Raw genomic sequence first — 16077 nt, forward strand, 5'->3', positions numbered from 1 at the left:
TAGTGGAATTTTGTTTTCTCTTGAATTTGGTGGTGGGGGATCAGTGGTAAGTCTCCTTGGATATTCCTTCTTATGATGTTAGTGACAAGTGTTGCTCTTTGAAAACACTTGTACAATCTTTTTTAAATTATTAGATAAAACAATAGAATTGTAAGTATTAAACATGATTAGCCTTTAGTTCCTAGAAGATCTTTATTTGCCCATCAATGCATTTAGAAAGTTAAGTTTTAAGAAGATCATAAATAGAAAAAATTAAAGAAGCGATTTAAACATTTATATTGATTGGAAACACATGAGTCTTGAGTTTCCTCTACCTTTTAAATAACGTTCCTTAGCTAGCAGACCTAATTCCACATTCCATAAGACTGTCATTGCGCTAAAGATTTAGGAAACCAACTACTCTAAGATAAAGCTTCCCGGTCAATAATAATCTAGCCTATTGAGGAACATAATACTTCTCAATTAAACTTGTGTTAATTCAGTATTAATTTTGTAATTAACTACAATTTCAGTATCTGTGTATAGGGGGTGACTGAGAAAACTATTTGAGGTCCAATTTGAAAATATATTTGTAAGGATCTCGACCAAGGTTCACAACTTCGATGATTAATACATTCATTCAGGGAAGAACCTCACTACAAAAAAATAATATATAAAAAAGGTAGTGAATAACATCATGTCTAGACCCAAATCAACCAATGAAAGTCAAATTAGCATAATGTGGAACAACAATAAATGCATTGAGTGGGTTGTCATAAAAAAGCTTCATAATAAAATTCATGTCTAGAATTAAAAGACCTTAAAGAACATTTATTCTTGTAACACAAATGGCCATTCAAAACTGAATATGATTACAATATGTGAAATAGCATTACAAGAACTTGTAATGCTCTTGTGAACATCATGTTAATTCTTGTAAGAATCCCTAAGATGCTTGTTATACTCAAAATTTTGTTGAAATTGAATTAATTTTTATCCTGTCGGTTAATTGGCTTAGGGTGATATATGCTTCTTGGATGGAATAATGAGTTCGTGATTAACTCTGTATTAAGATTCATAGCATCTTCTAGTTATTTGCAAAGGAAATTTATAAATTACTTGCTAATGTCATATGGCTTGCTTGAGAAAGATGTCTATGTTCTTATTGATGGGTACTAATGACTATCCACATTTAGTTCTTCAATATCCTATTTGACAAGCTTTCCATAGACATTTCTTTGCCATACTAAGTATTTTTGAAAACATATTTGAGTAGAAGGACTACAGTAGATACTACATGATGTTTTAACAAATAAAGTAATGGGTTAAAGACTATTATTTCCAAGGTATTATGTCATAGTATTTTAATTGTAATGATCTTAGACTAATGATATTCTTGAAGGTAACTTCGACATGCAGCAAGAAAGACAACCTACAGCCAAGGCTATAATGTGCCTACAACCAAAGCCATAAATGCTCACAGCCAAAGCCTCTAGTGCACATAGCCAAAGCCATGGATGCTTATAGCCAAAGTTACAAGTGTTCACAGCCAAAGCCATGAGTACATGAAGTCGATGATCACAATTGTTTACAACTATTCACAAGAAACAACTTCTTTGCAGTTTTTGAGAAATACTAATAAAGCAAAAAAGAACATCTACTAGTTGGTAGACATAATGGCAACTCTCTAGCAATTGAATTTAATTTCATACATGCACATATCTAATTTAATGTCATACACGAACATATCTAATTTAACGTCATACATGAACAAACATATAATATAAAATGATAACCAACAATGTCATATACATTAACAAACACATAATATATTATGATAACCAATAATGTCATATATGAACAAACATATCATATATTAACCAATAATGTCATACATCAAATATAGAATGCCATATGTACATCAAATGTGTATCGAATATGTCTCTCAGATGCCTATATATATACATGGGGAAGGAAACAAGTCTCTATATATATGTATCAAATATCTCAACTACATCTTTTCCTTCCCACAAGGGGAAGGAAACAAGTCTCTCGACGTCCTCTGCCGTTGTGTGGAGGGAGACAGTAGAGATGACGGGGCCCTCCTGACACGCTCACTTGACCTCTTGTTGAGGCTCTTCTCCAAGTCCAACTGATACAAAGAAAGTGGATATGAATCAATATTTATTATACGTTGAAATCAAATATATGTACTCACAAAATCAATTATTTTCTTACCGCCAAAAAATAGTCACTCTGTAAGTCCACCTCAAATGCTCGTGGACGATCAGGCGTGACAAGACCCTACAACAATTCAATAAATATAATCACTTATAAATAACATTAGAAATTTTGAGATTAACTATTATAAAAAACAACTAAAATGAAGAAAATTCTTTCATACCTCCGTCAGTGGCTATGAGCTAGCCACAGCTGCGGCCACTCCACTATCAACAGACTGTCGCAGATGAGGAGGTGTGTCTGACATCATTAGCTGCATGTCATAAAATACACGTTATATCTAACATGAAACGTGGAATAAATATAATCAAGTGAATTAAATTAACATGAAACAACTGTACCTGTGTGAAGCTCGTATGATGTCTCTGCTCTACGTCTGTGGTAAAGGTTGAGGGTCCTGTGGAGAACTGATGCACATGCGTATTTTTTTTGGTCAATCCTTAATATGATTACATAATAAATATATGTATTAATTAAAATGATTAAATTGATACATACCTCAGGACTCGTCGAAGGGACAAAAAATGGGCCTGGATGATCGCTGCTAGGCCCAGGAACACTTTGACCCTAAATTTTGAACAATGTCAATAAATCCTAATTAATTAATCATTCACTATACGTATGAAATGTGATCAAATTAGTAATTTACCTGTGGGTCAATGCCAAATGTCTCGTTCAGGAACTGATCGGTGACAAGTCCATCATCTGCACCATCTCCGACATGAGTGCCAAATGTGCATAGGGATCCGCATGAAGTGCACATGTGACCACGACGTATAGAAGGCTCCCCCTTAACTAATGGGCTCATGGAATGGATGAGGGTCTGCGTCAAAGCATTAATGGTCCCTAGAGTGTTGGCCTCTACATGTTCCTTCACAACTGAAGGAATAATCACATGCTCGCGCTGTGGATGGACCACGACTACCCTAACTACATTAGGGTCACGACGTGCTCCTAGCCTCTCAAATGATGACCCCCCACCTCTACCCTAGGAGTCTAACATATCAAAATAATTGGGGATCTCCCCAAGGACAAACTTGCAATATAATTTCTTCAAAAAATACATGGGGACCTCGTGATTGTTGCAAGGAGGGGCATCAAAAACCATCCACCATCTATCCCAAAAATTATTTCTAATAGCATCATGTATGCACCAATGGATGGGGAATCATTTAGTACCCTCTCTAACAGTATTTTGCTCACCGGGTTTTCTAAATAATGCACATATACTACTTTTGGTATTTCCTTTTTTCTAACATCTTCATATGACAATTTATTTGCATAAAATCTTTTTTGTTCATCCCTCTTAGCCCGCCAAATATCTAACTGACCACTAACTGAGGCTATCTGAGTGTTAATGGATTCGAGGGATGATGCCAATTGAGCCCTCATTGGATTGGTTTGTCCGGATTCTTTCAACTGAGCAATGATTCCTTCTAATTCAGTTTGCCTCTCTCTATTTCATTTCTTATATTTTCTTGTGTGCCTGGTTGAGGTCTTGCAATTGGTTCGGGTTGTGGAATTTGTTCTTCTTCTTGAGGAGGGTTTTGGTTTTGGGGTTCTTGAGGGTTTTGATGTTCTTGTGGATTTTATGGTTGATTATGAACATTTCCTGATAAAAAATCAATTGAAATTCAAATAAATAAACAAATCTAAATGAAATTTGTAAAAACCCTACAAAAGAATATAAAAAACTTACAAAACAATATGAAAAATATATCAAACAATGCAAAGTTAGGTTTATATCACTTACGGCGGCATCATGGGTGCACTTGTGTTCTTGGATTTCGTCGACGAGGAGGCATTTTGGCAAATGGTGGTGCAAATGTTGATTCTTCAACTCGCGTACGTGCTACTCGATGTAGGAGTAGAAGAAAATGTTGATGAAAATGATGGGTTGTGGGTTTGCAGCCCATCATATATACTTTTTATTTTTAAAAAGCGCGTACACTCTTTTTAAAATAAGGAAAAAAAAATTCCTTGTCACCTTTTTGGCACCACAACTCAGTGCATATGCCCAATAAGAAAGGAAACAACAGTAGAACATGTATTTCCAAAAAAATTTACAATTCCAAAAGAAGATTCTAAACATTTTCAAACATTTTATTGGAGTGAATTTCTTTTGTTCAAACACTTTCACGAGATCCACATATATATTGGTTTGGACAAAGATGACATTATTAGACATTGGAATCAATTAAATGTAGAAACAATAATGTTTGGCATGTGGACTGCACTGATCATGATGAAGATTTCCAAGAAGAGGATAATGAATCAAATGGTGACATTAATATACATGATCCATTGAAAATTAACGAGTGGGAGTTTTTGTCCCAATTGGGCCTTGCCAATAGTTCAACCTTAAATGATCTTGACACGTTGGGAAAATGTGATTGTGACAACAAACATGTATGGGAAGACTGCAATGTTGCTTTGAATTTACATAACCATGCCATTCAATTTATACATAGAAACAAGATGGCTAGATCATTTCTTAAATGTTCTAACTCTCACTCCACCAACAACTAGAATTTATCACATCATCATAAAATTACACTTTCCATCATTACAAACCACTCCACATCTAATTTTTCCATTCAACCTTTATACATGGTCATACGAAGAATTGCAGGAACTATAAAATCATACCTTATTAGCTGCATAGAAATGCACTACACAATTCAATGCTTACCGCAATAAAACCACTCCTTGTTCTTGCACCAATAGGCATTGCAGCTTTCAATATACATGCATCAACCATATATGCAACCCTCAAAATTCCAACTCTAGATATGAAATCACTACAAGGACAAGCATTGACAAAATACCAAGAAAACATGAAAAATATTCAATACATTTTAATAGATGGGATGAGCTTCATAGGTCCCAAAATACTACTAAAAATTGATTCTAGACTACGTGAAGCTATACCCCAAAAACAACACCTTTTCTTTGATGGTGTGTCTATGATTCTCGTTGGAGACCTAGACCAACTTCCTCTTGTTATGGATAAACCAATCTATGCATCTCACTCTAATGCAAAAAAATTGTGGCACAATTTTAATACAATTGTAACATTGGAAACAATATTTAGGTAGGAAGGTGATGATCCACTTCAAATACAATTTTGCCAAGCACTACAAAATATGCACAACACAGAACACTTGCTACATGATTGGGAGTTGTTAATGACTCGTAGAAACAAGAATCTCACTCTAAATGAACAGCTTGTCTTTGACCACGCAATACATTTGTTTTCTACTAATGAGTTTCACTCCACAACAAACAATGTTAAAACAACTGAATGTCCCTATTACACTTTGTACTGCAATAAATGCACATCATAAACTTGAGGAATCTGTTGATGATGACCAACTATCCAAAGAAATCTTATTATGTAAACTTCAACATGTTATGCTCACAACAAGCCTTTGGATTGTTGCTAGTCTTGTTAATGGATCTCTTAGAGAGGTAAAAAAATATAGTGTATCCAATAGGCTCTAAACCTACTTCATTGCCTTCATATGTTACTGTAGAGTTCAATAGCTATATTGGACCACCTTGGGATCCTAGAAACCCAAAGACCATTCCAATGCAACCCATATCTCGAGGCAATCGTACACAAATATCCCTCACCACAATCTGGGCTCTCACTAGACACAAATTAGAAGGTCTTATCCTAAGTAGGGCAACAGTTGGTATAGGTCGAACTAAAAGACAAGGCATCACCTTCACTGTAATCTCAAGAGTCAAATCCATCCAAGGCCTTTGTATAGAGCCTTCCTTCTCATTTGACCACTTTTGTAAGATGCAAAAAATACATGTATAATATTATTAGAAAGAAAAAAGAGGCACGTTTGCACTCGCTCTCGCATGCAAACCATATCTATGAAGCTACTTCTATAGAAATTGGTAATGTTTGACATTGCAAAATTATTCATTTTTTCCTTTATTGGTTTCTTTTTAGGGCTTCCTTAGTAATTTGTTACTCTTTTCTACAGGTTAACATTTTTTGAATTCAAAGAATGTGTTCATACACAAGAAATGCTCAATACAATTTCAAGTATGGTAAGTTACTTTTTCAATGCTTTTTGAATTGTGCTAATTCTTTATTTTATAATAATGACACACATGTACTTCCTCTTATCAATTAATCACATTTTCCTTTAACCTACAGGTTTTTGTTACCTTGTTGGGAAGAGGGCTCCAACTACTGTTGTGTTTACAATAAATAAAATATTTCAAGTATTGTACAGTTCAAATGAACTCTTGAATTGGGATGTTAGAAATTAAATAATATATTAAAGTTGTACAATTCCTAAACCTCAAAGCAAGGTAGCCATGGGTATATGCATCACTCTAAATATAGATTTAATTTTATACTATTAAATTTGAAATCCCTCTTTCAATTATACACATACTAATTTGGAAAATAAAAATAAATTTAAAAAAAAAAAAACAAAAATAAAAACAAACTCAAATTTGAAAACGAAGTCTATACTGATAATATTAACCCATGATCACGTTGTAATTAACTTTTCCTACATTTGTATTCATATCCCAAACAAGTGTCACGTAGTGGCATGTACTTGCCTTATAGTTTTAATAGTAATAGAAAAAATAACTTAAATAATAAATTTTATAATTTTGTTATAATACTATACTTTTATATAGTAACTAAAATTATATCTAATTTTATGAAGGGTGCATATAAAAATTCTAACATAGTAAATAGATATTAAAGTAAAAATAAGCATTTATAAAAATAAATTGTGTTTAATTTCCTACAAAAATAATATTCATATAATTATGAAAGGAATGTTAGTAATATATTTTTTGTTGTTTCAAATTTTATATAGATAATTTTTTAATATATTTTTTTGTTAAAAAATTATCAACAAGTTTTTTGTATTATTACTCTCAAAAAATGACTCTCCTAGTAAAATATTCAGTTAATTTCATTCTTATGTAATTATTATTGTTTTAATGTGATTACTTTATTAAGGTTTTTTTTCCCTCAAATTATATAATATACTATAATTATGATGAAGATATTGCAACATGATGAAGTCTCCGAAAAAAGGACTCCTATAACACAAATCAATTTGAGTCAATCATAGAACAAATAAATATTTATTTCTATTAGAAAATTTAATAATTATGAATTTAAACTTTATGAAAACTACAACTATTTTTAAAACTAGATTGACAAACCGAATGCAATAGTACATTACCTACAACAAGTATAATAATATTAAAATAAATTAAAATATTTATATTAAAGTATTTAATTCATACACGTACTCGATTCATAATAATAATAATAATAACTACCTAATTAAAAACCATATACAAGCAAACATAAAATCGAAATGGAAAACTCGTCCAAACCAAAATCCTTGGAAATGTGTGGAGAATAAGTTGGAAACAGGTATTTCCCACATCAGCTCGCACATGAATCATTGCATTAATTTATGTTTAAAACAAAAGAGAAACGTGCAAGGCATTCATGCTTTTTCAATTTTCCTTCATTAATTCCCTTACGAATAATAACGAGACAGGGAGAAATTTTAATGTGTATAATAAGCTGGAAGGTAGCTTTTAAATGTTATTATTCGACCGTGAGGAAGCCGGACTAATCCGATGGTCGACACGTGAGTTGTGGATTGAATTAAACTTTAAAAGATTTTGATGCTCTCGGCAAGCATCGATAATATTATTATTTTTCGCTTGAATAAGAAACGCAATAAAGAGAAGATTTCAACTTTGTGAAAGAGTTGCTGTCGCCTTTCACCTGAAAATGGTGGCGTTGCTGCTCGCCATGACGCCCACAAGAATATCATTATAAAATTAACCACTTCTTTTTGCGGACGACAACTCGACAGGTGTCAGTCTAGAACAATCCAGCTGGTCAGCGACGATGATAAGAGGTGACGGCCTCGACACGTAGCGGAGGGATAAAGCTCAAACGTGACCGGTCAATTATTGATACATCAGACACAGTAAACCTAATTATGCCACTCTTCCTATTACTCCGTTTCCCTACACGTGTCTTTACTCTGTCGTTCCTTTTGTACCACCGATTCCATGGATTCTGGAACTCCGACAAGGCCATCGACGGTGGGGATGGACTCCGCAGCCTGAGGAGTGTGTTGTCTGCGTTGATGTTTTGATCTGCCCTTGACGGTCCGTTGGTCGGAGTTCCCGTCACTTGACGGAACGGTTGGTCCGCCGAGTCATATCGCGGGAGTGGGTGGTCACCGGTTCGAATAGCGGTAGGCGTAGGTCGGTTGAGGAAGCTCAGGTGCGGTTTTCTGATCTGCCGCCTCTGATAGCCGAGTTTCCAAGTCCACGATTCATTTGCAGGTGGAAACGGATGCTTTAGGCGGTGGGAAAGTCTAGTGATTTTGTGTGCTGTCAGTTGTATTCTCGTTATTCTTATCAGGAACACTTCCACCTGGGGTATTAACCGGCAGGGGGTGCTTTTGGCTGCAGAATCCTGTACTGAAAAGCTGTATATTCTGAAACGATGAATTATGGTTTTTTGAATAGTTCAAAGCTTTAGAGATGCCTTGAAAGATTTGGTTACGGTATTTGAAAGTTGAAACACGAAGAAATTTGTAGCTGGGACTCGGTGAGGAGTTGAAGGGTTTCGATGTGCAATTGATTTTTCATTTTGGGCCTGGCGTGAAGAGGAAAACAGCAACCGTAAAATAAACACAAGGAATCGGACTTATGCCTTCATGCAGCCAAGGACAGCCATTTTCTTTGCAGTACAGGAAACATGTCCGGGAAAGTAAACCCGGTTAATATGCTTTTTTTGAAGCTACTAAAGATGTAATGTCCAGTACAAAGTCTGAACACACACACACACACACAACGTAAGCTCCTTTCGGCTTTAAAGTTGCAGTGGCTTGGCCTAAAGATACAATAAGAAGCGGCTTCTCGAGAAGGAGCAGGTTCTCGGTGGTCCTGCCTTGTTAATAAATGTGTATATTTAGGGTTTTGAAGCAGCTGGCTATGGTGAAAGTGTTGCAGGCGTAATGGATTCCTCGGAGTCCCAGCGGAGTCGAAAATTAGGTACAGCGAAATCCCGCGCCAGACTTGCAGAAGAGTCTCGATCCATGAAACAAATTGAGAACTTTTCTCCAAAGGGCCTGAAGGTTCTGGTTGTGGATGACGATCCTTTGTGCCTCATGGTTCTCGAAAGAATGCTACGTCAATGCGATTACAACGGTAAGTCAAGTCCATTTTATTCCCTAATCTTTTCCCGTTTTCTTGCAGTCTTCGAGGTTTAAAGTTTTCCGAGAAGCTTTGCGCTTGAAAAGTTTGAATTAGGAATCTCTCTGGCTTTGATTTGCAGTCTCTTAAGAATAAAAAAGGATAATCTCTTTGTTTTGTTTTCTCTTAAGATGCGTAGAAAATGATAAATATTGTGAAGCTTTAACAGCAAATTTCTGTTCAGAGGAAAATTTAGGGCCTGGAATATGTAAAATGTAGTTCCTCACTTAGCAACCGACCGACCTTACGAAGAAGCCAAAGAGGTTTCCAAACAGAAAATTTGCCCTTGCTTAGTTGTCGCGTCGAAACTTTCCAATAAGACAGCATTAATTGTCACTTCTGGCATTGGAATTTATTTTTATTAAATTCGAAAGTTTCTGAGATTTACAGTGGGCGTGTCGTTGTTCTGCAGTGACAACATGTACCCGGGTTTCAGAAGCAATATCGATGGTGATGGAGAAAAAAGATCGTTTCGATCTCGTTATGAGCGATGTCTACATGCCGAAAGAGGACGGTTTCCATTTACTGGAAGTCGTAGGGTTAACGCTCGATTTGCCTGTAATTAGTGAGTATATGTACATTTCCTGCCATTTTACTTTGTAAATATCTTGACTTGTTTATCTGCCGCATTTTTGAAGGATTTCGCCATTCAAATTTATTTTTGTACTGCTTGAAATTAGATCGGGAATCATGTTTTTCGTGCAGTGATGTCGGGAAATGCTGAAACGAGCATGGTAATGAAGGGAATAACTCACGGAGCATGCGATTACTTGATAAAGCCTGTGAGAATGGAAGAACTGAGAAACATATGGCAGCATGTTGTTCGCAGACGGGGAAGAGAAAATCTTAGATCGGAGGAATATTGTGGGGAAAGTGACCATGAATATAAACTGGCGGAATCCTCTGAGTCCTCCTCCAAAAAGAGGAAGGATTCCGACAATTCGGAGTACTCCAACGAGATGATAGACGACATAAGTAGCCTGAAGAAGTCTAGAATTCACTGGACCGTGCAACTTCACCAACAATTTGTTGTTGCAGTGAATCAATTAGGAATAGATAGTAAGTCCCGTTGTGATATTTATCATTGGTAAGCTAGCCCTACAAATATATGGTCTCTTTTTGTCTTCATGTTTGCCTTCCATTCTGATTCTCTTGATTTTCTTGCAGAGGCGGTCCCCAAGAGAATAATAGAGATCATGGGCGTACATGGTCTCACTCGAGAGAATGTTGCAAGCCATCTTCAGGTACTTCACATTTTCGCCCCTCCTTAGGCTGCGTTTGTTGACCAATGTGTCATTCAGGTTCCTATATTTAGGCTAGGACTAGTATTAGCTTAGGAATAGGGCGGAGTATACTCTTACACAGAGGCATGAGCTGGGAAATGAATCAATGTACTTGTGCTTGATAAAAAAAACAAATTTCACACGGCTTTTCTAAGAAGTGTCTCTCTTAACATGGACCAACCAAGTCCTGACACCCTGCTCAAACATACCCAGCCTAAATGTAGCCGCATGACTCATCCCCATTTACGGTTACCGCGTACTTCTCCCGTTTGGACCCGGAAACTTCAAAAGCGGCCTCGCTCTCATCCGTTTTTGGGCATACAGGAGACTGCTATTTAAGCCCCATTGCTTATACTATATATTTTTTTGCCATGTGTATTAAAATTCCAACAGGTTGGAGTATTCGATCTATTTATTTATTTTTGAGAGATTGGGGTTTGCTTGTTTACCTCAACAAAGTCGGTCAATTATTTATTTATTATGGGCAGCTGATCGTTGTCTCCTTTTATGCATGTAATTTATTTGCATTCAATCAATAAAAAAGAACAACAAGTGCCTACAAATGTAAGAATTTGTGGGTATACATTTCTAAGATATTTGACGAACAAACCAATTGGATAATATCAAATGTAAAAACTTTAGGAGAAAAAACCTGGGACATGCTTGCTTTCAAGAGGGATGGCTTACCAATTTAAAATCGACTCACTTATCAAGAAAATGAAAATGAAGATATTTCTTTTAAATTGAAAAGTAATTGTGGAACTAGGCAGTTGTAAAGCTGTCCAAATATATTTTAATATATTAATTAAAAAAATAAAGGTCCTTGTCGCATTGCTCAAAATACCATGTGAATATATTTTGATTGTGATGTTCCTTCATAATAATAACAATGGATAAAGATTAAAAAGATCTTCCTATTTAATGGTATGCATAAATGTGATAGAATATAATATGGAGGCTGCTATCCTCCATCTAAACTGTACAGTTGACCAATTTTCAAAAAAATTGAAAACATCATAGATTTTTCAGAAATTTTCAGGGTTGAATCCTCATGATTTACATAGTTTGTAGTCAAAATCAACAAGAGTTTTAGACAAAAAATCACTGAATTTTTGTGAATCTGGAAAAAAAAAAATTGACTTTATTTTGTCTTTAATCCATTTTAGATGGAGATTAGCGTGTCCCAATACAATATAATATAATATAATATGCTGTTGAATTGCTGAAAAGTACATACGGATAAGTTAGGTGTAAAAGTATATTTGCAGAGCGGTGTCAGTCAAATATCTCTGTTACATAGAATTAGCAGCTAAATAACAGGAAAGGAAGTTTTAAAAACAAAAACAAATTACCGAGTATAGAGACTGTAGATATTCGTTGGAGGCAAGAAATAAACCAGGAAAAAGTTGTGGTTTGTGTTACAGAAATATCGTTTGTACTTGAAGCGACTGAGCGGGTCAATTCCTGAACCATACCCAGTGGCTTCGTTCCAGGCTGCTGAGGACGGCAAATCTGGCGGCACAATGCAGGTGCAACCTGGTGGAAAGGGCTTGAATTTGGGGTCTGCGGTGAATCCCAAGGCAGGATTTCGGTTGGGACGAATAGACCAAGCTACTCTCAAATCATTGGAGCAATACCGAGCTTACGAACAGAGGCTGGCTGCCAATCGAGCTCAAGTCCTGGGTGGTATTGGAATACTGCCCTCCAAGCAATCAAATGTGGGTCAGTTGGCAGATACAAAAGGTGCCGGACTTCAAAGAATGGCTTCTGTAGATCTGAGTTTGCTATGGAAAGCTCAACGGGATGATGACACTAGTAACCTAATTAAGCAACAAAGAACGGGCGTAAATGATGATTCGGCCACCACCCAGACTCTGAAAGCATCAGTGAAAGTGGAGGAGGACACATTTTCTACTCCCATCGAGTCTTTTTCTATTGCAAAGCATTCTACTTGCAGACATTCAAGGGCACACAGTATGAGCACTGAACACTCCGATACCTTTTCCAGCAGAAGTTTCCAGAGATCGGATCCAAGCAAGTCTTTGCTAAGCCGGGGGGCCTTGCTGGAGGGAAGCACAAGCAACATTGAGAGTACAAGTAGAGAGATGCAGATAGATCCTGTTGATGACATATTTGGTAGCTTTGTAAATGACTATGGACTCACTTCTCTTGAAACGCCCACTGAAATGCATCCAGTACAGCAGCAGGGATTTGTTAATGCGGGCTTTCATGGAAGTCAAGATCCAATGTCCTATGCACCAGATGACTTCTCAGGTTATCTCTTAGAGGATATCATTCCTAAGTCCAGTTAGGAAGATGACAACAAAACCAAATTATAGATGTGTTTATTTCAAATGTAGATAATGGTACTGATCATCATGTCATGTCATTTTAACTGTTATGCCGGGTAATGTAATTGAAAGCCTTCCATGGAAGGAGTGAGGGCTCATTTTTATGTCAAGTTATACCAGTCAAAATTTATCGTCAAAAGTAAATGGAAGTGTCACGGAGTGAACGTAGTTGGCATTGGTAGAAGCGCTGGCGTGGCAATCGAGTATTAAGATGGAAGACATGGGCAGTGGCAGGTTAGTTAAATGTGTAATTAAAGGGAAAGAAAGGGAAGGAATCAGACAGAAGTTGCGCTTTTGTAAGCATTGTTCTCGCGCTTGAGAAAATTGTGGGACTCTCTCCTGAACGAGGTCTGCGGGTCCGGTTGAAAAAAGGCGAGATGTGATTGTTTTCGTACAATGTTTTGTCGGATGTTTAGAACTGAATAAACGATATCAATGCCTGCATAGGTTTCTTTATGTGAGATTTGAGTGCAACTCCTATTTAATGGTTCGAGGTCTTTGTTCTCTCACATGATAATGCAATCTTTGTTGTTCCTCTGCTGATGCCCCTTTGTTATATGGGAGGGGCGGCTGCTTTTTTATTATTATTAGTTTGTAAATAAACACCATAGAATATGTAATATTTGTTTCCGGGTGATACAGCTTGTTCCCACGATTAAATTAGTTCTTTAAAAATATAATAACTAGTTACATACATCTACTGATTGTTTTCCACCTGATAATGAATACGTCGTGAATCTGTGTTTTATGTTTTTTCAAGATATTGTGTTTAAATTTATTAATATAGTTAGGCTTCTTTTAGAGATATCAGCTTTTTTATAATCCATAATTTATCTTTCTTATTGTTTATAGATTTGATAGTGTTTGTTTATTTTTATCAATATTAATGTTCAATAGTCCTAATGGAAGAGAAGGTAAGAAGGTAACAAAGCTGGGTTGGGAAGAAGAGAGAAACTACTTACACAAAGGTAGGTTTATCTTATTAGTCTAAAAAGTAGTAGATAAAAATAAATTTTACATGTTTAGCTTCATATTATAATTTTAAATTTTTTTTATTCATATATGTTCATATTCAATTAAAAGAAAATATATAAAAGAAATTGTTGGTATATAAGCATTTTAAATATAAAATTAATATTGAATTATGCTGTAAATTAAGGTTTTACTACTAGCAATAAAAAAATATTATTTTAGATTTATGAGGAATAGTTTAAATTTTGATATTTTTTACAACTACCAATAACAAAGTTAGTATGAAAACTTTTGTTAATCTGAATAATCAAAATTCATATATCATTTGTTCACCTTTTTATTAGTACTTATCGGTAGACTAAGCACTCTTCTGATATTTTTTATATTTCATGCTTTAGCTCGTGATTTAAAGTTTTTCTTTCAAATAGTTTAAATTTATCATTTTAAAATTTAATTATAAAATCAATACATTGTGCATAGTTAGATCCAAGATTTCTAACCTAATAATCTCTATTAAATACTTCTCTACGATTTGATTGGATGAATCATTTTAACTCTTATATGGGCCAAGATTTCATGAATTGCAAAAATGATAGTTTTTAAGAATTATATTTTAATTAATGTGATTTATATCATTTTAACATGTATTAAACATGACACTTCGATATGTTTTAAGATTTTCTAATATTATATTTTACAAATTAATTTTATTCATTCAATTAAAAATATTATATATACTTATACAATCTTTTAAGAAATAGTATTATATATATTATTATTATAAAAATACTATATAATACTTTATTTAATTTAAATATTTGGTACGAAGGGGTAAACGCTTTGACCTGGAGCTATGAACCAATGAGGCCACAAACGGGGGACCTCATCCCCATGAGATTTGAACCTTGATGGCAAGAATAACAACATAACAACTTAACCATCACAACATGCCACTATTGGCTATTTAATTTAAATATTATATATAATATAATAAATTTATTAGTTGAAAAAATAAATTCATATTCAAACTAATGGCAAGTACTAAGCCATCATATGACAGTATTTTAGTATGACTTTGTTAGTAATTGTTCTCACCTTTATTGACACACATTTGCGTTGAATTGTACATTATATTGTGATTAAAGATATATTGTAATGGAGAACATAGAGTAATTAAAAGAATTGTCACAAAGCATTTTTTTTTTCTCATTACACCATTATGAAAACTCATTACACAATCATATAGATTATCTTTATCTCAAATCATTGTTTAAAAGTCATTGAATCAATTTTACCAAAAGGCTTTGACTAAGGATTGCATGGCCCTCATGATTCAACAATTGTTATAAACATGTTAATAAAAAAACATTGAATAGATTATTCCTATACTTATAGGCTCAAGTTTGTATGCTAGTTTAGTTTTATAAGTGTAAATATTAAATTCCCTTGTGTTGATTTTTTATGAAAAAATATAGTCAATTTATAAAAAATTTGACAAACATTAGAAGATTCCTTAAAAATATAAAAGTGAGGTGAATGAATTCTTAAGATCTTTAAATACAAAAAAATTCAACATGTGAGGTGACAAACAAGGACCTCATCCACAATTTAAATATTCACAAATAATGTACTCAACTTTGATAGCAAGAATACCACCACCATAACCTAGTCATCACCTTAGGTCAGTGTGAACTAGTTATGAATAATGCCATTTTCACATTTAATTTAAGCTTTTTTCAGTTTCTAAACTAGACCCAGTCATAGATAGTTTAATTTTTTATGTTCCATCTCTCTCACACACACTCACACACACACACACACACACACACACACACACTTGTCTACCTGCTATTTGAGGAGAAAATTGTGTGTCATGATATACTCAAATCTCTCTCTCTCTCTCTCTCTCTCTCTCTCTCTCTCTCTCTCTCTCTCACACACACACACACACACACACACACGCACACATT

General features: G+C 34.8%; 1 protein-coding gene across 1 annotated transcript; it reads left to right on the top strand.

Annotated features, from left to right (window-relative positions):
* Nucleotides 1-8644: 8644 nt before the first annotated feature.
* LOC149531959 (two-component response regulator ORR22-like) lies at nt 8645-13772 on the top strand. Its single transcript, XM_089811742.1, has 5 exons — nt 8645-9456; nt 9914-10066; nt 10207-10560; nt 10669-10745; nt 12209-13772. The coding sequence occupies exons 1-5, from the start codon at nt 9264-9266 to the stop codon at nt 13094-13096; spliced, it is 1665 nt and encodes a 554-aa protein (XP_089667868.1). The 5' UTR covers nt 8645-9263; the 3' UTR covers nt 13097-13772.
* Nucleotides 13773-16077: the final 2305 nt, after the last annotated feature.

This window comes from Cupressus sempervirens, chromosome 11 (assembly GCF_028749045.1).
Source record: "Cupressus sempervirens isolate cs-2001-9-10 chromosome 11, ASM2874904v1, whole genome shotgun sequence".
Taxonomy (NCBI): domain Eukaryota; kingdom Viridiplantae; phylum Streptophyta; class Pinopsida; order Cupressales; family Cupressaceae; genus Cupressus; species Cupressus sempervirens.

Coding starts and splice junctions, on each gene's coding strand:
- LOC149531959 (XM_089811742.1), top strand. CDS start 9,264: ATGGATTCCTCGGAGTCCCAGCGGAGTCGAAAATTAGGTACAGCGAAA. Junction 9,457..9,913: donor ACGTCAATGCGATTACAACG/GTAAGTCAAGTC, acceptor GTTGTTCTGCAG/TGACAACATGTACCCGGGTT. Junction 10,746..12,208: donor ATGTTGCAAGCCATCTTCAG/GTACTTCACATT, acceptor TTTGTGTTACAG/AAATATCGTTTGTACTTGAA.